At 35.0% G+C, this 24,068-nt stretch overlaps 1 protein-coding gene across 2 annotated transcripts in view; it reads left to right on the forward strand.

Moving 5' to 3' along the window:
* The window catches only part of MRPL13 (mitochondrial ribosomal protein L13), a 53,505-nt gene that overhangs the window by 19,519 nt on the left and 9,918 nt on the right, over positions 1-24,068 (forward strand). Inside the window, exons 4-6 of one of the 2 annotated variants that reach the window (XM_045980054.1) lie at positions 2,786-2,846; positions 9,190-9,276; positions 14,853-14,978. In XM_045980054.1, coding sequence (XP_045836010.1) covers positions 2,786-2,846; positions 9,190-9,276; positions 14,853-14,978 — 274 coding nt within the window. Of the gene's footprint in view, positions 1-2,785; positions 2,847-9,189; positions 9,277-14,852; positions 14,979-24,068 lie in introns of those variants that run through there. The other variant, XM_045979987.1, reaches the window with a different exon arrangement.

Here is a 24,068-nt window from a genome sequence, read left to right on the forward strand (position 1 = left end):
CACCTCTTCTGGAAGGCCTTCCCTATTTCCTCATCCCCCATAGGGTTAGTGACTTTTCGTTTCTGTTTTTCTTGACTCTCCACTTTGTTCCTTCACTTCACTGGAGGTACCACTCTTACTGAACTCATAACACGGTCACATTATGTAATCAAAATTTATCTCTCTGGTTGTAAAAATGTTAATATATGGTAATTTTAGAAAATGCAGAAAATGTAAAGAAGGAACTAAAAATCATTTTCATCCTGTGGACTAAACATTTTAATACACATACAAGTTTACACCCTTTTTCACTTTATATAAAATTCCCAGAAAGCTTTTTGGTAAATATTATTGTTAGTCACTGTGTAGTAGTACACAATATAATTTGCATAGAAAATGATTGTTCTATTTTTTTAAGTAAAATTTTTAGTTTCATAAAGAGCTGAAAAACATCTTTATCCATTAGGCTTTTTCAGTATATAGTGTATTCTAAATAAAAAGAGGAATGTAATGAATTTCAAGATTTAAGGGATGATCATAGATCTTTTAAAAGGTATTTCCAAACATTGCTGTGATATTGCAGTAGGAGTGCATAAGAATGTCTGTGGTAAAACAGCTGACACAGTACTGTCATTAAAAACGATTTAAGGGGCGCCTGGGTGGCTCAGTGGATTAAGCTGCTGCCTTCGGCTCAGGTCATGATCTCAGGGTCCTGGGATCGAGCCCCGCATGGGGCTCTCTGCTCTGCAGGGAGCCTGCTTCCTCCTCTCTCTCTGCCTGCCTCTCTGCCTACTTGTGATCTCTCTCTCTGTCAAATAAATAAAAAAATAAAAATAAATTAAAAAAAACGATTTAATAATAAGATTCTGCTACTTTGATGGGCATCTGATTGTTTACGTTGCTTTATAATAAGGTGTCAATACTTTCCTTAGCACTTTCTGTGCATATTTAATCTATTAAGAATACTATTTCACCGTTAGATAGCTGTACTTTTTATGAATTTTCTTTATGATGTGCTTTGTTGTATGTTGTGCTTTGTTATTTAACTTTTATATAATTGAATCTCTTTTCCTTTATAGTTTCTTCTGTGTTTTCCAGTCTCAGAAAATCTTTTCCTCATCTAAATATTTCGTAAACATTCACTTCTCGTGGTTTTAGAGGTCAGGCAAGATGTGTATGTGTGCACCTTGAACTTTGACATCTAACTGTTCAGTCATCTAAAATGTATTGGTATGAGTTAGAAATATAGCCTACTGTTAGATGCCTCAGTAGAACTTACTTAGTCATTTTTCCTGTGGACGGGATACTGTTACATTTATTGTATATCCTCAGCACTCAGCACAATAGGCATTTGGTATTTACTGAATTAATTTGAATTGAAAAAAATTTGGCTAACATTTAAAACAAAGTTTCTTCTCTTCCATTCAGGCTATCCCTGGAGGAAGAAGTGTAATTACTTTTTCACCAGTAAAAATCAACAGAGTATTTATTATACTCTTCAAGTCATTCGTCTGCTTGGAATTTTATGCTCTTCTGAAATAAAATGTAGATGGTATTATGCTTTAGAATTTGGCATCCCAGTGTTCAAGACAGAAAGGTGATCTTTAGCATAGAAGGTATAAAGTACTTTTTTCCGTGGAGAGAATGAATACAGGAATTGAAGTCTAGACAGATATTTCTTTTTCTGAAACCGAAATTCCTTGAAACAAATGCAAGAGTTTCACTTTGAAAATTATCCATCTTTCTCAGCAGACTTCTAAATCTGCTTCTTAAATTTTATTCCTGAAATGTGGTTTTTTCAAATGTTTTCAAGGCTTGTCAAAAGAAACTTATGAAAGGAATCACATTTAAGTAATCTTTAACTTCTTTTGTAGAGTGCACTGAGTTTATGTTTTCCTTTCCCCTTCCTCAGAAATTGTTTAGGCTGTATATATCCATTCAGCATAGTGAAACTTACATCTATATATTGTTTTTGTTTTAAACTTCTTAAGCACTTTCACAAACATTTTCTCATTGGCTCTTATAAAAATCTTGAGAGGTAGATGGAACAGATAGTATCATTTTCTTTCCTTTTTTTTTTTTTTTTAAAGATTTTATTTATTTATTTGACAGAGAGATCACAAGTAGGAAGGGAAGCAGGCCCCCTGCCTAGCAGAGAGCCCAATGTGGGGCTCAATCCCAGGACCCTGGGATCGATCCCATGAGCCGAAGGCAGAGGCTTTAACCCACTGAGCCACCCAGGCACCCCTCATTTTGTATGTGAATAAACTCTTTTTTCTTTTTCTATCTGTGACTTTATTCAACAATTGCACTCTATTTTTTTTTTAAAGATTTTATTTATTTATTTGATAGATGACAAGTAGGCAGAGAGACAGGCAGAGAGAGAGGAAGGGAAGCAGGCTCTCTGCTCAGCAGAGAGCCCGATGCGGGGCTTGATCCCAGGACCCTGAGATCATGACCTGAGCCAAAGGCAGAGGCTTTAACCCACTGAGCCACCCAGGCGCCCCCTATGTGACTAAACTCTTATATGATAAGGTAAAATGAGTTAAATAATATACTGGTAGCCACTGGCAAATCTAGATTCTAGACTGGGTTATGGGGCATCCAAGTTACCAAGCTGCCATACTGGTGACCACTGAGGCGCCCCACTACTTAATTTTTTTAAGACACTAATGAACAGCATGGTTTCCCAAAACAAGAATAATTTCATAATAAAAATAGTTTTCCTATTATAAAACAATATTCATTTCAAGAATACTGTGTCATAGCCTACTCTTAGTTTTAATGTCTTTGCTGCTTTTCACAGCTATCCAGGTGGATTTAAACAAGTAACAGCTGCTCAACTTCACCAGAAGGATCCAGTAGCAGTAAGTTTATTGTATTTTTTATTGTTTATCATCTGTGGGAAAACTGGTTCAGAAACTGCTTTTCCAGTCTTGCTTCTCTTCTAATGTAGCTGGCATGCAAGGCTATAAATTCTGCACTTTAACTGTGTCTCACAAGTTTTGCTAAGTATTCACCCATCATTATTACTATTATTCAATTCTATATATTTTCCAAATTCTAGTTATTCAATTCTATATATTAAATTATTATTGAATTATTCAATTCTGTTTTCAATTATTCAATTATATATATATTATTATTCAATTCTATATATTTTCTAAGTACTATTTACTATGTTTTGCATGTAGCCAAACAGTTTTGTTGCTTTTCTTTTTAATTACTTGATACCAGCCTGATTACCTAGAATATGATATGTTCACTGAAAACATCTCGGAGAGCATTATTTGTATCTATGTATGCTTATATATTAATTATATCAAATATGCGATATATGTTCCAGTCAAAAGTCTTACCTTTTTTTGGGATGCCTGGGTGGCTCGGTTGGTTAAGCGGCTGCCTTCGGCTCAGGTCATGATCCCAGCGTCCTGGGATCAAGTCCCACGTCGGGCTCCTTGCTTGGCAGGGAGCCTGCTTCTCCCTCTGCCTCTGCCTGCCACTCTGTCTGCCTGTGCTCGGTCTCGCTCTCTCTCTCTCTCTCTCTCTCTGACAAATAAATAAATAAAATCTTAAAAACAAAACAAAACAAGTCTTACCTTTTTTGTTCATTTGATGTATTGATTACATGAGTTATGTTACAATCTCAATTGTGGATTTACTTTTCCCCTGTAGTTCTGTCAGTTTTTGCTTTATATGTTTTGAAGATTTAGTGTTAGATGAATTTAAGTGTGGAATTATACTGTTCCTAAGAATTAGCATATATACGGGCCCTTTTTATCTCCAGTAATGCTTTTTAACTCCAGGTATATATATATTTTATATTAATAAGCTGTATCAGCCTTCTTTTGGTAGTGTTTGCCTGAAATGTCATTTTACTTTACGTTTAAATTGAACTAGATTTTGTTTTATTTTTTCCCTCTCTTTCTTTCTTGCCTTCTTTTGGATTGAGTTTACTTATTATAAGTCTAAGATTAATCAATATCTTTACTTTCCTCCAGATCAAATCAAGGTCCTCAGAAGATTTTTAGCACTTACTCTCCCTCACAGTTATAATTCTTTCTCTATTCAGAAATTCTTAAAACCCTTCCAATTTAACATTCTTGTTACTGTTTTACACAGTTACTGATGTTTTATGATTCTCTTCGCTTATAAATCCTTTCACATAACAGCCTTCCTTTGGGATTAATTTCCTTCTTGAAATATTTCTTTTGGCATTCCTATCATAACATTCTCTTAATAGTAAACTCATTTTTGTCTGAAACTATCTTATTTTTGCCTTCTTTCTTGAAAGTTAGTTTTGCTTATTCACTATATGTGATTCTAGCATAAATTTTTTTGTCTCACCTCTTTGAAGCTATTCTTCAAACAGATTTTAGCTTCTGTTACTGCTATTGACAAGTCACATGTCAGTGTAACTATTTCTTTGTATGTATTTTGTCTTCTTTGGTGTTGGTTTTTCTGTTTCTATTCAAGTCTTGTTATTTATTTTGCTTGAGGACTGGTAGCTTCAGTTCTGAAAATTTGTCAGCACTTGGGTCTTTGAAATATTGGTCCTTTTATTCTTTATCTGTTCTTTCCCTTTGGAAATCTGATAATATTTACAATAGTTGTCTTATTTCATTGTACTTGATTCATTAGCTCTCTTTCATATTTGTGTCTCCCTGTCTTTACTGCATTGTCAATAATTTTTTTTTAAGATTTTATTTATTTGTCTGTCACAGAGAGATATCACAAGTAGGCAGAGAGGCAGGCAGAGAGCCGGCGGGGTGGGGGGTGGGGGAGCAGGCTTCCTTGCTGAGCAGAGAGCCTGATGCGGGGCTCAATCCCAGGACCCTGAGATCATGACCTGAGCCGAAGGCAGAGGCTTAACCCACTTAACCCACCCAATAATTTCTTTATGTCTGTGTTCTAGTTCTCTGTTTGCTTGTGTCTCATCTTTTTATTGAGTCCTAATTTGAATTATTATTTTTTTTCTTGAAGATTTACTATTTGTCTTTTTTCAAGTTTGCTGGTCAGTTTTGGTAGTTTTTCTGTTTCTTTGTCATACTTTGGTTCCTTCTTATTTTTTTAAGCAGAGTAAACATAATTCTTAGTGTTTATATCTGATTCTAATATTTGTGGTCTTTGTGGGTCTGTAATCTATTGTTTCTGCTCAGGATACTTGATAAGCTCACATACCTTGAAAGTTCATCACTGAGAATTCTTTAGGACCTATATCTCCAGAGTAGATTTCGTCATAAATTTACTTGGCAGGGGCTTAGTTAGTTAAGTGCCCAATTCTTTGCTTCTGTTCATTGTCATGATCTCAGGGCTGTGAGATTAAGCCACAGGTTGGGCTTTGGCTTCAGCGGGAGTGTGCTTGAGAGTCTCCCTCTCACTCTGCCCTTCTCCCCCACCCCCGCACATGTGCACACACTCTCTTTCTCTAAAATAAATAAATAAATCTTAAAAAAAAAAAAAAAAGATTGTCTTAGCTTCTGACAGGTGCATGGGGCTATACCAACCTAACACCTTTTTTAAGCTATACTTCATAGACTTCTGGGTTTTGATCCCCATTTTTAAAACGGTGAATTTGGGGCCTTGAGGCCTTGTGCAGTCAGGCTCATAGTTCTATGTTTCCTATCAGTAAATATTTGATTTTTTAATTTCCCTACTCTGTACCCTGGGTATTGACTTCTGTTGAACTAGGTTTATGAGGAAGTCTTTGATCCTACTTCCTGACCAAAAAGGGGTAGTCCTTTGAAATGCAAGCCCTGCACTAAGCTGAGGCCTTCTGGGCAAATGCCAGCCTTAGGACTCTTTTGTACTACTTTCTCCTACTTCCGACCTCTAGTTGCTTCCATGCTTTAGAAAAGATTTTTTAAAACAGTATTATTTCATTAATATTATTTCTTTATCATTTGAGTTATGTGCTAGAAGTTTCTAATCTAAATATTAGCTGTCGATATTACTAAAAACAAAGCCTCCCATTGCCATTTCACAATTTTATTTTTCCTTCCTTAATTCTTCATAACTCAGTCTTTGAACTGTACTCATAGAATAAATAACAGTTTTCCCCATTAGGAACTATTTTAGCTTTATATCTAAATATATTCATAAATGAAAAAGTGTTATGCTGTGAAGACATTCTTTTTGATTTCCCTACGATGGTGAATAAAAATAGGTATCTACTGTCAGGATACAATCATTTGTTTGGCGTAATACTGCCTTAAACTTTCTTGGAGATGAGGGAGAAGGACGTATTTTGTTATAGTAAGTCCTGACGTAACATTTGGAAGTTCCATGCTTTACTATTTATTTTTATTTCTTATCATTTATAGGTGTTTTACAAAAATATGCTCAGAAGTTGCTCAAGAAATATTTGATGTTCTGGTTCAAAACATGTGTTTAGACTATCACAGGAAATAAAATACCCTATTTTGACTGTTTATATGGATTGCATCTAATAGTATTAAAAAGTCACAAGGGCTTCTGTACCATAAGTGCCACAACAAATTATAGTTTTAATATTTGATAAATATTTTTAGAATTTAAATTTCTGTGTTATTTAGGCATACTCACTATACACTAGGCGGCAGTATAGTTCCAGCTTTTTTATAAGGATTTGGCAATAGATAACATTTATAGAAATTGTTTCAAGTTATGTTTTATAAACAAAGATTAAAATGTATTACAAAATGTTTAATGAAGGCCTCGAAAATAATTCAAAGTTAAATCCATTTGAATTCTTACCTCATTTAAACAATGTTAATTTTTTTTTTTTTTTAATCTTAACTTTGACTTTGTATTTTGAAAAAGAATGGCTTGTTAAGGAAGAGGTCAGTTATTTTACTTCCAAATAAAATATTTAAGTGTTTGTCTGGAACAGTAGGTCTTCTGCCAGCAGACATAATTTGCTAATCAGTACTTGGTGTATGCGCTTGTAAGAGAATTTGTTTCATAATGCATGTTTCTCATTTCAGTATGGCCCTAGAATATAGTTTGTAAAATACATTAATGAATACATTTAAATAGTTATTAGTAGGTTATTAAATATTTCAAAGCATTTTTATTATACAGGTCATTATTTGTAAACTCAAATAAATATGTTGACTCAGCATTTCCTTATCCCTCTATCATATATTTTAGTTTCATTAATAGTTTCTTTGTCCTTATATATTTTTTTAAGTTTTTATTTATTTAAATAATCTCTACACCCAGTGTAGGGCCTGAATGGACGACCCCACGATCAAGAGTCACATGTGCTTCTGACTTAGCCAACCAGATGCCCCACCTCTTTGTCCTTATATTTTTTCCTAACATGGTTCCTTTTTTATCTTCCCCCACCCCCATAGTTAGTAAAGTTATTTTGTGTGAAACAATGGCACATGCCCTGGTCTACAGACGTGGAAGTTCTTGAATATTTATTAACCTCGTTTTATTCTGTCTTTCTCACTTTCTGAATTCCTTAGAACTTAACACTTAAGCCTGTACAGCTATAATTATTTGATTGCATGCACATGTTGTATTCTATTATTTGGGGCAAATATTGTTTGTATGTCTTCCTTTTTTCTCTCTCCCTATTGACTTAAAATCTTTCTACACTTTCTAGCTTTCTCTAATTTGACTGTTACATTTGCATTTTTAATAGGGCAAGTTTAAAAAAAAACCAACTTATTAATTCGAGTGACTACAACTACAGTTTTTTAAGAACATGAACCCTAAATGCCACGTAACCCTACCATAACAATAAAATTGCTGTTGGGATATTCAGAGGACATAATGACTAGTTTAGCCAGAGAAGATGCTCAGTAGCCTTAACACTGTCAGTTTCTGCTTAAGATTTTTAAAAATTAAAATTTTAAAGACGAATATCTAGATCGCTGCTGTCCAATAGAAATTTCTGTCATGATGTTCTATGTCTGCACTGTCAAACATGAAAGCCACTAGGCACATATGGCAGGTGGCCACTTGAAATGTGGCATGTGTGACTGAGTAACTGAATTTTTAATTGCTTTTAATTTTAACAATAGAAATTTCTATTAAAATCTCCAGTATATAAAGTATTAAAAGCACTAAACTGGGAAATATATATGGGATTGCTTTTGCTTTTGTATGTAGTCAGGTTTTGTAGTCTGACTTGAGAAAATTAAAGAAATAAGAAATATTCTTATAGTGCAACGCTGTTCTAACATGTATAGTTTTAGTGGGGTAAATGTATGTCAAGTTACATTCTTGGATTATGTGTGCAGATGGTAAAAATTGATGCAACGCTCCAATGTCCCTATCAGTGGCTTACTGAAGACCTCACAGTGTATTTGTATATACTGTATACCAGCAGGCCCCCAGGAGATTATGGGACACAGCGTGACCCTGTGTGACCTTCTCTTGACAACATATATATCAAATCACATTCAGACCAACAGAGATGAGAGTCTTAAAAAGGGAAAAGTAAATTGCGCAAGATTAGCTTGCCATCTTGGGAATGGGTATGGTAGAGAGAAGGGGACTTTTTGTCTTCTTGAGAAGTTAGAGAGACAAACACATTATGGGCGTGATTGCATGTACAATGTGTCTATTCTGGGAGTAAGACCACCGCCTGGTTTGAATTCCAGCACTGCCACTTGTTATGTGAAATTGGGAGGCTCTTTAACCTCCCTAAATCTGTTTTCTTGTGTGTGAAACGAGACTCAGCGTCACAAACCAGACAACGAATGTGGTGCAGCTGGACACTGTACACAGTAAGTGTTCAGTGAATGTTAACTGTTACCGTTGTTGTAGATTTGCAGCCTAGGGAGTCAGTCTCAAAACTGTCTGGCCATGCTTACTTTATGAATGTGAAACCTCCTGCCTGGAGGAAACAGGACTTAAGGCCTCCCTGGGTTCTGCTCTCTTCAGTATGTGACAGATTTGAGCCATAGGTTCTTGTACGAGCTTAGAGAATTGCTTCTTCCAGCAAACATCACATACATAGATTACTTTTAACCTCTTCCTATTGTCTTTATCCTTTAAACATAAATTAAGCCAGATAGAGCCTAAAGAAAATAGGAGTGCACAAAACAATGACAGTTCCTTTCTTGCTGCCACGTATGTACTTAGGTCCTAATTTCTTTCATTTCTTTTGAGTCTTAGCCCACTTTGTTTTCGTCACGATCTCTAAACACGGTTGCCTTCTTATATCCTAAGTCAGATTTTTCTTATTGAGTTTTGCATATATCTGTTTTTCAGATTGTGAAACTAGCTATTTATGGCATGCTGCCAAAAAACCTTCACAGAAGAACTCTGATGCAGAGATTGCATCTTTTCCCAGATGAGGTGAGTCAGTGGTCATTGGTAATGATGCTGCCACAGGAACATGGCCAGAGCCTGTTAAATTGAGGGTACTCGTTGCTAATTTTATCAGCTATTAAAAGCATGAATTTCGTTTACATTTTTTGTGACTAGTAGCAAACCTTGTGTGATCGTGGGTTAATAACTTAGTTTTGGTTGCTAATTATTTTCCTCGATTTAATTTTAGAATACTTGTTCCTAACTCAGCATTTATTCAGCTGAAAAAGTATTTGGAAAAAAATAGTTCTGTTTATTACTATTAAACTATTTAAAGTCCTTAGGCTTTCTCTTTAGTACCATGTAATGAAGCAGTAGAAGTTCTATAATAAAATAGTTGTCCAGGCTCTGGAATCAGACTGTCTGGAGTAGAATTCATGCTCCACCCTTTATTGGCTTTATGGCCGTGGGTGGTTACTTATTATCCCTGTTTTCTCATCTGTAAAATGGAAATAAGGGTACTGACCACATTACGAGATTGTGATAAGGGTTAAATGAGATAACGTTTGTAGAATGCTTAGAACAGGCCTGACACAGGAAGTGCCCGTTGCTATCATTACCATGGTTGTGATTGTTGTCCTTATAGTTCCTGCTAGAGGGATAACATAGAAACTAATTCCAGAATACCACGTTGTATCAACTATTTAAGCCACTGAGTGCTCTATTTAGTTAGCTTACTGCATGAGTAAATTATTCATGCTTTTATCAAAATGGTTAATATATTACCTTTGCTTTGCATGAATGAGTAGAATTTTCCAGTATTCACTTTACCTCATAGATAACAAGTAAGGGAGCTATGTCATCATCTAAGAATAACTGACTTTCATGAAATCACAATATTAAAACTTGTTTCTGATTGTCCTGTCCCATTTTTTTAGAGTCCGTAATTTCTGAAAGAAATTACACACACTAAATGTGTATATATAAATAGATAATCTTAGTTGTAAGGTTGTCAGATTTGAATGTAGATGTTTTAAGTATTCGTGGTAGTTCAGTTAAACATCAAATTACTTAAATAATTTCAGATAAAATTAATGGGCCTTTCCCCCAAAACAGATTGTCAGACATTCAGAAGCCTTATAGCACATTTTGTTGTCCAGGACATAGGGAAGTAGACACTCATAGATTGCTGGTAGGAGTACAAAATGGTGCAACCCATAAGGAATCTGAGAATGAGGTAACATTGCATATAGTACCAGACATACATAAGGAGAGTCACGCTTGATCCAGCAATCTGTTTACTCTGAAGATACACAAGATTAATGTTTCCACATTATTTATAATAATAAAATAATAGAAATGAGTTTATTCATAGGTAATTGTATAAACAATATTATCTCCATTCAGTTGAGTACTATGTAATTATAAAAAGAATGTCAAATATTCTTGTGAATTGATGTATTCCAAGATACATTAGTAAGTGAAAAAAAGCTAGGTGAAAAAATACAGATAGCGTACTACCTTCTGTATGTGTTATACATGTATATGTTTACACAAACACTTATATACTATATCTGCTGCTTCTTGCATAAAGAAACTCAGGAAGAATAAAAGAGAAAATGAAATTGGCTACCTACTGAAGCATGGGGACAAAGAGATGGAATGAATTAGAGAAGAAAGAATTAAGATGTTTTGGAGAATGCCTTTTAGATTATTTATTTTTTACTTTAACTTTCTTTTCATGTTAAGATTTTTATTCAGGGGGCACCTGGGTGACTTAGTCAGTTGAGCATCTGACTCTTGATTTCAGCTCAGGTCATGATCTCAGGGTTGTGAGATTGAGCCCCACCTCCGGCTGCGTTCTCCGCTTGGAATCTGCTTGGGATTCTCTTCCTTTCCTTCTGCCCTCCCCCTGCTCGTGCATGCTCTTGTGCTCTCTTTCTCTCTCTCTCTCTCTCAAAATAAATTAACAAAATCTTATAAAAATTATATGACAGGACTAGTAGAAGTAAACAGAACTAGTACCCAGATCTTGTTTTCTAAATGCTATTCCTTATTAAAAGGAACCTGGTTCTCATTGGAGGAATGGTTGATTCTAGGTCTGGAGCAGAGAAAGAACAAAGTATGGAGTATACACCTGCACTTAATTTATTTCTATATTGTTTATACTGGTAAAATAGTAAGTAACAAAGTAAGGCAGGGCTCAAAAATATCAAGAGAACATGGAAGGCATTTTGAATTGGTGCCCACTGACCAATTATGGGACTGTGTGAGTCTCAAAATGAATGGTAATAATAATGGATTATGTTGAGTAGAAGATGAAAATCTGTGAGCCCATGATTATAGTCCAAAAATTATTATTATTTTTTAAAGATTTTATTTATTTATTTGACAGAGATCACAAGTAGGCAGAGAGGCAGGCAGAGAGAGAGGAGGGAGCAGGCTCCCCGCGGAGCAGAGGAGCAGAGGAGCCTGATGCGGGGCTCGATCCCAGGACCCTGGGATCATGACCTGGGCTGAAGGCAGAGGCTTTAACCCACTGAGCTACCCACATGCCCCCCCAAATTATTTTTAACATGTTATTAATTTCCCTTTCCTTTCTAGAGAAGGAAAAGCTCCTTAGAGGATATCATCTAAAAAATGTAGAAATAATACTGAATTAGAAAAGCCACCATTTTATCAGCATATTCTGTAGTCACTGGGTGAAAGATTATTGTAGAATAAGATATTCACACAATTTCAAAACTTCGTGTCACAGGGCACTTTATTTGAAAAGAGAAAAGATACTTTTTTATGTTAAAGATACCTGGTGGACACCAACATAACCAAGAGATCAAACATATCATTAGTGTGGGACAGACTAACATCATGTGCCTCCCACTGTGAATAAAGTACCAAAGACCCAACATTATATATAGCGTTCTGTCAAAAATGTTTAACCTGACTTTAATGGGGAAACAATCCTACAAATCCAAAGAAAGGGCTTTCCACCACATAATTGGCCTGGACTCTTCAAAAGTGTTAACTTCAGGGAATGACAAAGAGCAGGGAAAGGCTTTGTGTTAAAAGAGACTAGACCGAAGAACTTAGTATGTATGGGAAACAACATAATAACAGCATCATAACTACATGTAGCCTGTGATCCTTGACTGGATCTTCGACTGAAAAGATACATAAGACAATATTTTACCAGTTTGGGAAACTTGAATATGTACTTATATATCAGATGGAAAGTATTTCATCATTGTTTTCTGAAGCATGAATTTGTAATGTGGTGACGTAGGAAACAGCCTTATATTTAGGAGATACACACTGACATACTTAGGGATGGACTATTTACAAATAATTCTCAAATGCTTCAGCCAAAATGAAAGTTTGTGTGTGTATGTTTGTGTATAGGTGAAAAGAAGGAAAGCAGACGTGTCCTATTCTGACAGTTGGTGAATTAGGTGAATTTAGGTGAAGTTTGGGGAGTGTTCACTGTATTCTCACAATTTTTCTGTAGATTTGAAATTTCTCTAGAAATTGAAAAAATTAATAACTGATCACCTTGCCCCCTATTTATTCCGCTCATTCTTCTCCTTATTGCTCCCATTTAGGTTAATCATTCCCTCCATGCAGCAGGAATGGTGAAATCTCACATCTCCATGAGCACATTCAGTTAGTGTGTTTGGGTTACTTTCTTGGTGCGAAGATTAAAGGAGATGCTTCCCCTCTTCCTGGTTTCATGTGTAATGCCTAATCAACAACTTTCATTCCTCATTTTGCAGTGTTTTAATCCATTCTTTCAGTAAATTGCTCTAATAGTAGAGAAAATTTGTAAACCCATTTCAGTCAGAATTCTTTCAGTTTGGCAAACATCTACTAACCCACTATGTTCCACACCCTCTGCTGTGTAAGCAGTTGGCAACTTTTAAAATTGTCTTTGTGAATGATAGAGGGATTTTTTTTAATGGCTCCCCAAAGGAGTGTGAAATATTCATAAACTTTTGTAAATATCCAACTGGCAAGTAGACTTTTCCAGGAAGTAAAAAATTAGAGCAACTTAATATTTATATGTCCAGACATCCTCTCCTTGTTCCAGTTCTGTGCAGTTAAACTTAAAGATTTGAATACATTAGGGGAAGGAAGTTAAATATTTTTAAAATGCTTCTCAGTAAAGAAACCCATTGTCAGTAGTATTTATTGTATTTTTTATGTACTGGTAGTGACTCACCCTGTACAAACCATAATTTTAAAAAGCCCACCTAACCTTTTAAAATTATTATTAAAATTTTGCCATATAAGATTTTAGAACAAGTTTATAATGCCATGGAGCTCTGATTCGTTAAAGTTATTGTAAAATTATATTTTGACTTGTAAGACATTGAATAGGAAACAATGACTGTTTTGGTCCCTTGTCCTTGCCCAGATATTTGATTCCCAATTATGATATGCTTTTTGCAGAGAATTGTAATTTAATATATATAATCTTTTTTTTTTTTTTAAACATCTAGGAACGTACTGCTATGAAAAGAGGGAAATATATCTATTTTCCCTGTGGAAATACTCACAGGATGCTTTCCTCTTGACACCCAACCATTATTTCAGTAGAGTTTCCAAAAGTAACTTACCATCCAGACTCCCAGGACAATTCCCTTTCCCAATTTCTGTATCACGAGCACAATATAAATGTAAATTCTTTCGGTTGCTCATGCTCTTCATTTTATCCCTTCCTTTACTTTAACATCTATTCTTCTTTTAAAATAGCTCTCAAGTATATGCTTTACTCTTTAGTTTACTTTTAGTTTGCTTTTAAGTTGGCTTTTCATTACCCAAATTCAGACTTTTTTGCATTTTACTTTTCCTTTCATTTTTCTGAACATTTGAATATATTAACCAGGGGAAAGTCATTGTGGGCAGAGGGAATGCCATTAATAAAGGCACCAGGGTTTCCGGGTGGAACAACGTGTGAGAGGCAAGGAGGGTGATAACTCAGATGCCATGGACGGCTGTGTGAAGAGTTGAAGTCACGGGTGGCCTAGGAGTGAGGACACTGGTTTGAGAGGTGACATTTTTAAAATTGTAACCCTGCAGAGGCCATCATCTTTTTATTTCCTTTTATATTCTGAGCACCTAGCATAGTTTCTGGTTCATAGAAGGAGTTCTGTTGTTTGTTGGCACAATGACTCTAGGATCCAGCAGGTTTTCATTTTCCAAAGTTTTTTCTGGCAACAACATGGAGTCTGAATTGAAAGGTTGTGTCCCTGGAAGCCACAGACCCAGTACATCCACTCAGTCAGATGAAAAATCATGAGAATCAGCCAAGGCAGTGCCTTCTGCAGTTGAAAGGCCAGGAATAAATTAAACGTTGAGGAAAAAAAAAGAACTTAGTGACTCAATGGTCCTCAGAATTGAAGATGTCTAATTTATCATGAGAAGTAGGTTTGTCAAAACTAAAATATAAGGTATAGTATTATAATGAATTACTTTTATCATTAATATACTTTTCAAGGATTTTCATGGATTTGTAAAGATTATATTCTATAAATATTCTTGTTATTTTTTAATATTTATTAAATATTACTAATTTATTACTAAGGGATAATTTTAAGAAAATTAAACCTAAATTTTATTTAACCTAGGACATACCAGAAGATATTCGTAAGAATTTAGTAGAAGAGCTTCCTCAACCACGAAAAGTACCCAGACGTCTAGATGAGTACACACAGGAAGAAATAGAGGCTTTCCCAAGACTGTGGTCTCCGTAAGTCTTTTCTCTTTCCTTCATTTTTTCTTTTTTTTAAGCTCAGTTTAGTATCCCATCTGTTTCCTTAACCAAATGAAAAGATCTTGAAGATGGGAAGAGTGAACTTTTTTTTTACTCCCTTGGATGCTCTTTCCATCTTCTACCTGTGGATAAATTCTAGATTTTGGTATTAGAACCAAAAAGTCTCTAAGTCTTAAAACCTTGCTATGTACATGCAAGGGTGTTCATAGGTGCCTATAAATTATCAGATATTTTGTTTGGGGTGACATTACTTGGATTGATTTTGGTCTCTTGGAATCATAAATCGTTATATTACCTAAAACAGAGTGATTCTCCATTTTCCAGATTGCTTCACTAAACTTGAGAATATCATCTAATGAAAAGTCGTCAATTCTGGATAATTAATAGTCTTGATTCAAATAGAAAAACAAAATAACAGACACTTCTTGCTATCCTCTACACAATTTGCTATGTCTGAGTTCCGGGAAGCTGCTTGGTGTTGATGTACTACCTTCCATCTAATTGCTTCCAGGTTTCCTTATCTGGCCTACCAGGGTCTTCATGACCTGGCTCCTCTCTGTCTCTGAAGCCTAAGTTCTTTCCACTTGACTAGTCTAACAATAGATTGTTGAGGATTGTCAACCTTTTCACACAATTTAATTCTTCCTTATCTTCATTTTGCATTACTTTGCCTAAAACATGTCCCTCCCCCATGCTCCGAAATAACTCTAACTCATTCTTTAGACCTTAGTTCAGATCCCACCACCTTTAAGAAGCCTCGTGTAAACATCAAGACCAGACTAAAGCGCCTGGGCATCTTGTGCCACAGCACCTGCTGTGTAACTCTGTCATTACCATGGTCAGCTCGTGAGGGGCAAGGGCTGCGTCTAGTTCATCACTGCATCCTCAGTGCGTAGAACAGTACTTCATCTAATGGGGTCTCGGGAACATTTACAGAATTTATACAGTAGATCAAAAAGGGAACCACACATCCTTATAGCTGGATCTACACTGGGCATCTTGTCTTCTCCTAAACGCTACCCTCTGTGCTATAAAGTATACTTATTGTACACTTTCCTTTTCATTTACTACATTTATTCTAATGTAATTGAGTACCTGTGTGATTTTTTTTTAAATGTCTTTTTCTAACTAGATTCCATGAGGGAACTCCATGTCGTTTTATTTACCTGAGCATAACATCTGGCACATTCAGTAGACATTCAGCAAATAATTATTGAATAAATAAATGAAGAAAGCAGGTTTCCTGGTATCAACTTTTATAAATGACATTAGAAAAGAATCTCTAGATGATACGAAGTGATGGTAGTAAAATGCTCCAATTTAATACTAGTCCTTTATGCTAGAATCATTGAAATTGATTGGCTTTAAAAACACTTTATTACTTTTCTGTTCATTATCTTATCAATTTTCAGTTGACAGTAAATGAGTGATTAACAGACTCTATATGAAAAATTGAAAAAAACGATTTTATAATGTCTGATGATATCCATACCAGCTAGTTATCAGGATACATCCTCATGATAAATATTTTTCTCTAAAATAAAGAAGTACATTTTCTATCGCTCCTTAGGTTCTGGTTTTCATTGCTTGACGATGACCAGAACTATACATTATATGACATGACTTGATTCTAACAACTAAGTTGATTCTAACAACTTGATTCTAACAACTAAGTTTAGTGTGGGGTGATTTTCTCCTTCTTTTGACCTTTATAGATGCCTACTTAATAGTTTGCCTTCTTTTCAAAACTCAAGAGTCTATTTTAATTCTTTTTATTTAAATTCATTTTTTAATCCAGATGATATCATGACTTATTTATTTATATTTATTTTTTTAAAGATTTTATCTATTTATTTGATAGACAGAGATCATAAGTAGGTGGGGGGCGGGGTGGTGAAGCAGGCTCCCCGCTGAGCAGAGAGCCTAATGCGGGGCTCGATCCCAAGACGCTGGGATCATGACCTGAGCCAAAGGCAGAGGCTTAACCCACTGAGCCATCCAGGCGCCCCTATGGTGACTTATTTAGATAAATCAGTAGTTTCTGAAAATAAAAGGTTTTACAGTTTGTTTTCCATGCTATGATCTTTACAGTTCTTCCTGCTTTGGCAGCTGAGAGATGAGACTTCTGTACTTGGATAAGTTTTATACTTTTGGAAAAATAATTTTAATTTAACTTGTTCTTAGAGACTTACATAGTCATTTATTGCAGATATATTCAATGTGCCTTTTCCTACTTAAACTTTTATTTACATTTACAACTGAACCTACATATATGAACATTTTTCTAGGAAAACAAACATTTTTAAATTCTTTTAAAGAAATGTGCAAATTGAAATTAATCTCTAATTTATGAAAAACATTTACTAGTTTAAATCTACCACCCTGGAATCTTTAATTTACTAAGAATTCACATAATATAGGCTTTAAACTCGAGCATTCAATTAAAAACTTGCACTTTGGGGCAGTTAAAAGGTATTAAATGGGGGCTCCTAGGTGGCTCAGTCAGTTTGGTATCTGCCATTGGCTCAGGACATGATCTCAGGGTCCTGGGATCAACCTCACATCCAGCTCCCTGCTCAGAGGGGAGTCTGCTTCTTCCTCTCTCTTTACCCCCTGGTTGTGCTATCTTTCTTTCTTTCAAATAAATAAATAATATCTTTAAAAAAATAAATAGAAAGTATTAAATGTTTGGGGCGCTTGGATGGCTCAGTCAATTAACTGTCCAACTCTTGATTTACGCTTAGGTCATGATCTCAGGGTCATGAGATTTAGTCCCACAACGGGCTCTGCCCTCAGCAGGGCCTCAGCTTGAGCTTTTCTCTCTCCCTTTGCCCCTCTCCTTGCTCTTGTGCTCTTTCACTAAATAAATAAATAAATCTTTTTTTTTTTAAAGTGCTAAATGTTCATTGTACAAACTATGAATAAGAAACAAAATTAAGGAAGTAAATAATCTCACTTTAGTTAACTTGTTTTGGTGTGTTAGCTTCCACTGTTTCTTTGTGTTTGTGTGTCTATGTCTTTTTTTTTTTTTTTTTCATTAAGAAGGAAATGTAGGCACAGAAAGAAAAATAATTTGACTAAGACTGCATGATTGTTAAGTGGTGGGTTAGGGATTCAAGCCTAAGGTCATTATCCTGGGTCGTGGTCCTAACCACTCTGCCTGAGTGCCTCTTGTAGCCTCTTGGTTAAGTATACTTAAGTCATATGTAGTTCTCAGATAGTTTGCTTTATAAAGTTATATCCTAAAAAAGTATTTTATGTAGTCTTTGGGTTTTGGTAGTTTACCAGGCTGTATGAAGTTCTGGAAGTCCTAAGAATGTCGTACCTGATTTTTTTATAGAAACACCATCATAAATGAATTTATATTCCTAACCAAAGGGGATATGTGGTACCTTTATTATTTTTTTTATCTAGAAATAAAGATGTTATTTAATCAAATATGTGACCAAATAGATTATGCATTTGAAGTTGTATATCATGAATAAAGAGTACTGATTAAACTGCTCATTACACTAAGTGATTCCTGGCTCATTTAAAACAAATCAGAAGATGACTAAATGCCTTTATTATATTAATGGAATTAGGAAGGGCTTTTCTGTAATTATTTTTAAGGAGGCTTTTAGAGAAACTTAGAGTAACTTGATGAATTTTTTTAGTAACTACTCTGGAGATATATTTTCCTGCCCTTTCTTTTCATCCCAGATTTCTCTCTGACAGGAATATGCATTAAGGCACCAGGCTTTCCTTTGGGCTTTATTAAAATATGATCTTTCCTTACAGGTAGCCATATAACTTCACCAGATGATAATGTGGGTATATACTTACATATTACAATTTATATGGTCAGGGCTGTCTAATAGAATTTCACACATGATGGAAAAACTCTATATCTGAGCTATCTAATACAGTAGCTCCTGGCCACACGTGGGTGTTGAGTACTTACACTGTGGCTGATGTGACTGAGAAACTGAAGTAAAAAAATAAATAAATAAAAGAAAATACTTTTATTTTATGTAATTTTAATTAAGTTTCATTAGCCCCATGTGGCTACTGACCCCTTTAGTGAATGTTGCCATTTTAGTTGTTTACCATTTCATAAAGTTCTAGTATTAAATATTACAGACATTAGAGTAAAAATGAAAATACCTAACACACTATGCAGTGCTATCCATTGAAAATGGGATTTCTCGTTACTGGTAGATTTGCTTTCATGAGAAAAATGTTTTTTTTTTCCTTTTGGAGAAGGAGGCTGCTTAAAATATATTCTCATTCCACCGAAAATAGCTAAGCCAACAATATAATCTTCCTTTGGAATGTGGTCATTGGAATTTAGTCAAGATAGATCTATGGTGAATCTGCAGAGACTTGACTGAAACAGATGTACCTGGATTGCACCTAAATCAACAGACACAAAACTAGCTTGCTTTGGTTTTTGTTTCCCTAGTAATAAAATTTAAAATATGTTTATGGTATAGAAATGTACATTTTTAAATAGGAACTATTATTAGCTTTTCTAGTAGAAACTAAAACTTTTGAGCATGGGTCAAACAGTGATGATGGTCAAAACTAAGCCTTGAACCCATTTAGGTGATTGACAAAAGTTTTTTTTTTTAAAGATTTTATTTATTTGACAGATCACAAGTAGGCAGAGAGACAGGAAGGGAAGCAGGCTCCCAGCTGAGCAGAGAGCCTGATGCGGGGCTCGATCCCAGGACCCTGAGATCATGACCTGAGCTGAAGGCAGAGGCTTAACCCACTGAGCCACCCAAGCGCCCCTGACACAATTTTTTTAATCTTAATTTAAAGCTCCATTCTTGGGATTTCGTTTAAATTATTTTAAATCATGTACGGAAGTCTCTGAGGCCTAATTTCGGTTTATGCAGATTTTCTTATGCTAGTCGTGTAGCCATTTTTAAAACAATGTTAAACAAGAAGGAAGGAAACTGATATTTTTGAGAGAACAACTTTTTTTAATAACTGAAAGTCATTTTCTTATATGAGAAGTATTGCCTATAAACCTCACTTCTTAAATTAGTGGATATACCTGGTGTATTAGTATTTTTTTATAGCTCATTAGTATTTTTATAGCTCATGCATACATATATAGATTGTGTTAGAATATGTTACAAAGTTATCCTTTGTTTTTTGAGGATACAAAATAAACATGTGGTTGCCATGTGCAAGTGTCGATTGGAGGGTATGCACTTAGAATTTGTCAAAGAAAAAGCAACAGCACTGTCTCTTTCTTCACAATTCACTTCCCTGGGTTGTAGCTTTCAAATGGTCAACTTACTTTAATGCTGTCAATAATTATTTCCATAATCACTGTAGTTTTGCCAACACATTACAAAACCACAGTAATCATAGAAATTACAATGCTGTCACTGTAATGGAAACTTTTCATTATGTAGGGTAAAAATAAAACTTGGATCATTTTAAACTTTTTTATTTTCATTTTTACAAATTCTGTAGGAGAGCTTTTCTTAGGACAAATAAGGTATGTGGAAAATTTCATCTTGAGTTGCTTCGCATAGTCCACAGAGTGAGTGATGAAATGATACCAAAAAGAAATATAATTTTGTGTTCCTCACTTATTAAGTCCGTAATGCTTTATTTTAAGCAAAACCCTCACCTTTGTATAGAAACTAAGTGTGGAAAGTTCAGCATCACTAAATCTTGAAAAGAGATGTTTATAATGAAAACCCATGTCCCCAGCGTTTAATGTGCTCTACAGAGTGTGCTGTTGGAAGTGCGCCTACAAAGAAGAGGGTGGCAGGGATGGAAGTGGAGAGATAGGAGGACAGTCGTGATTGGCCCTGAATTGTCTCTGCTGAAAGCAGGATTCGGTTTAGCGTGTTTCCTGGGTGATGCCTCCAGCGCTGTGGAAGGAACCCAGGTGCGGGGACGTTAGCCTTGGAAAAGGACCATGGTGAGCATCGTGTGTAGTCTAGTCTGTAGCTCTAGAAGAGAGCAGTGATTTAAACTTATACATGCCCTCCCATATGAAACCTATGAATTCGAAAAATCTCCAGATTTTCAGTTGTATTTAAATTAATATCCAGAAAACAATATTTTTACCTATGCCTCTTTTATAAAAGTGCTTCACATCAGAAGCTTTATTTAAAGACCATAAAGAAGGATTTTTACCTTTTCAAAACCCATAAGGAATTGGGATCTGGACATCTTCAAGATTTTCCATAATTTTATGCTAGTCTGGTCATATGGCATTTTCCTACAAGATTTAACTTAATTTGCTGCTCTTCACAGACAGAAGTTATTAGCTGGACTTGAAGAGCAGGGTTACATTCCAATTTTCCCGTTATTTCAACCAGCTCAGCACTGGCAAAAACTGTATACCTCAGTATTTCCAGTGCTGAATTTTGCTCAAATTAGACATTCTAAACTTTACTGTTCTTTTGGATATGAACAGATTAGGACTAAAAACAATCTCTGCTTGAGCAACCAAACCGTCTTCCAAGCCAATAGAGCTTATGACTTAAAAGTGATAATTGAATGTAACGGCAATTCCTATTTATTTTAACTGAAAAAAGCAGTAAAAAGATTTTAAAAATTTAACAGTCCTATTAATTTTGGCTTTTGTTTGTTTTTTAAAGCACAGTTGAGCTTTTTTTCTAATCAGGATGTGGTACATGGTACAGTACCTGGAGAAATGAGGATAGAGGCATCATTATTCTGCCTCACAATTTCCTGTACAGCTGACATCTTCAGTTCAAAGAATTTTAGTTAAGGAATATGCGATGTCACCAGATTTCCTCTCATTGTTGACTCTAAATAGTTTCACCAGTACAATGGAAATGACTTAAAACTCATCAAACTGACCTTTTATTGTTCTTAAGATTACTCTACTGTCTAAATATTCTTGTTTAAAGATTTTGTTGGAATAAGCATTATATTGACGAATATTATTTATGAGTGAAAAGACATAAGACCCAAGGGAGAATAAGATACTTTTGAGATTTATTACACTTAAGTTACACAAAACTTCATGGATTCACAGTTGAAATTCAAATGTTTTTTTCTTCTGAAAAATAAATTATCTTAATGGGATAAATAATATTAAGTATCTAACTGAACCATCACATAAACTATGTGTTTTATAGCTTTATATTTCATTTTGTTCACAAACCCAATAGATTTGTCCCATCATTTTACAATGAAAACTGAAGTCTTCCTCAAGATTTTTGCTGAAGTTAAAAGATAAATTCTCTTATGAGAATGTCCCCATTTTCAGGATAATTAAAATGTGTTGGCCTCTGTCATTTTTTGTCGAGAATTTGAATCTCTGAATTCCTGAGAGGTACTTGTTTCATTTTCATGAGTGGCTGTATTTTACCTGTTTCATTTAGTGAGTGGCTGACAACATTTTAAATAGAGATGTCAGTGGTAAAGGATTTTTCTGTAGAAAATAGAGAATTTTGTGAGAGGTGGTAGGATTTTAACGTTCAAGTTTCTGAGCAATCACAAGTACCATAGAATACTTGCTCAGACAGCCTGTATTTAAGTTCTGTTTCCTCATTCAAAAAAGTGATTTTTTTTCAAGCTATAGTGTTTGAAGGCAGTTTTCTGCTAGTGGCAAGAATTAAGGACAAAATGAATTACTGCTAGAGAACATTTAGTAGCTATCTAATTTTAGCAGTTTAGAAAATGAATTAAAGAAAGTCTTCTGTTGGCTAATTCTTTGAAGATTCATTAAACTCCCAAATTACCCTACGTGTATATACGAAAGCTTAACACTTTTAGCTTTCATCTCAGAAGTCAAAGTGTACATATGTGTGTCTGTGTGTGAAGTGTGTGACTGTGTGTGCATCTCCCTCTATGAGAAACTGCATGGTCTAAAGACAGGACTTTGTCTTGCTCGGTGTTGTGTTCCCAGTGCCCATAGCTAGACGTGACACTTAGTAATCTTTGTTGAATGAATAAATGAGTGGAATCTGATCTCTCTGAAAGAGGAATTGACTTTTAATTCATTTTGGTCTTTGCTTCTTTCTTAAAGCTTGCTTAACAGTTATAGCTAAAATAGAAATTTTCCTTAACAGTCTGTGCTTTAGTGTAACTCTGATATATTTAATTTTTGATACTTTGTATTACATATATAAAGAAAAGGTTATGGTAATTTTGTTGAAATATAACTTATTTCTGTCAAAAACATTTCTATAAAAATCAATAGAGATTACCTTTCTGTAACAGCATTTGAAATGTCTCTTCAAAGATTTCCTGAGATTATTTTAGAATACTGTTATTTACAAAAACATTAACCTTACATAAGACTAGCTTTTCTTTTAAAACTTCATGATTTTTTTGGGGGGGGGAATTGAATAATTTTAATTAATTTTTTTTTTTTTTTTTCTGTTCAAAAAATTTTATTGAGTTGTAACTGACATATAAGATTGTATTTAAGCTTTAGGTGTACAACACTTACTACATGTTGGGAAATGATCAGCACAATAAGTTTAGTTAACATCCATCACGTCACATAGTTAACAATTTTTTTCTTGTGATGAGAACTTTTAAGATCTACTGTCCTAGCAGCTTACAAATGTACAACACAGTATTATTAACTACAGTCACCATTCTGTACATTTTATCCCGTGACTTATTTATCCTATAACTGGAACTCAAATTTTAAACTCAAATAAAAACTGCAAGTTTGTATCACATAGAATGAAAAAAGTGAAATATCTCAAGGCCCATTTCTTCATCCCTACAATCACTGCCCTCTCTTGGTTTATTCTGAATCTGCTGGGGTTTTAAAAATTTTTTTTTTTCCCTTTTTATTAATTTTTTCAGCGTAACAGTATTCATTCTTTTTGCACAACACCCAGTGCTCCATGCAAAACGTGCCCTCCCCATCACCCACCACCTGTTCCCCCAACCTCCCACCCCCCGCCCCTTCAGAACCCTCAGGTTGTTTTTCAGAGTCCATAGTCTCTCATGGTTCACCTCCCCTCCCCAATGTCCATAGCCCGCTCCCCCTCTCCCAATCCCACCTCCCCCCAGCAACCCCCAGTTTGTTTTGTGAGATTAAGAGTCATTTATGGTTTGTCTCCCT

Source organism: Meles meles, chromosome 1 (genome assembly GCF_922984935.1).
Source record: "Meles meles chromosome 1, mMelMel3.1 paternal haplotype, whole genome shotgun sequence".
NCBI lineage: Eukaryota > Metazoa > Chordata > Mammalia > Carnivora > Mustelidae > Meles > Meles meles.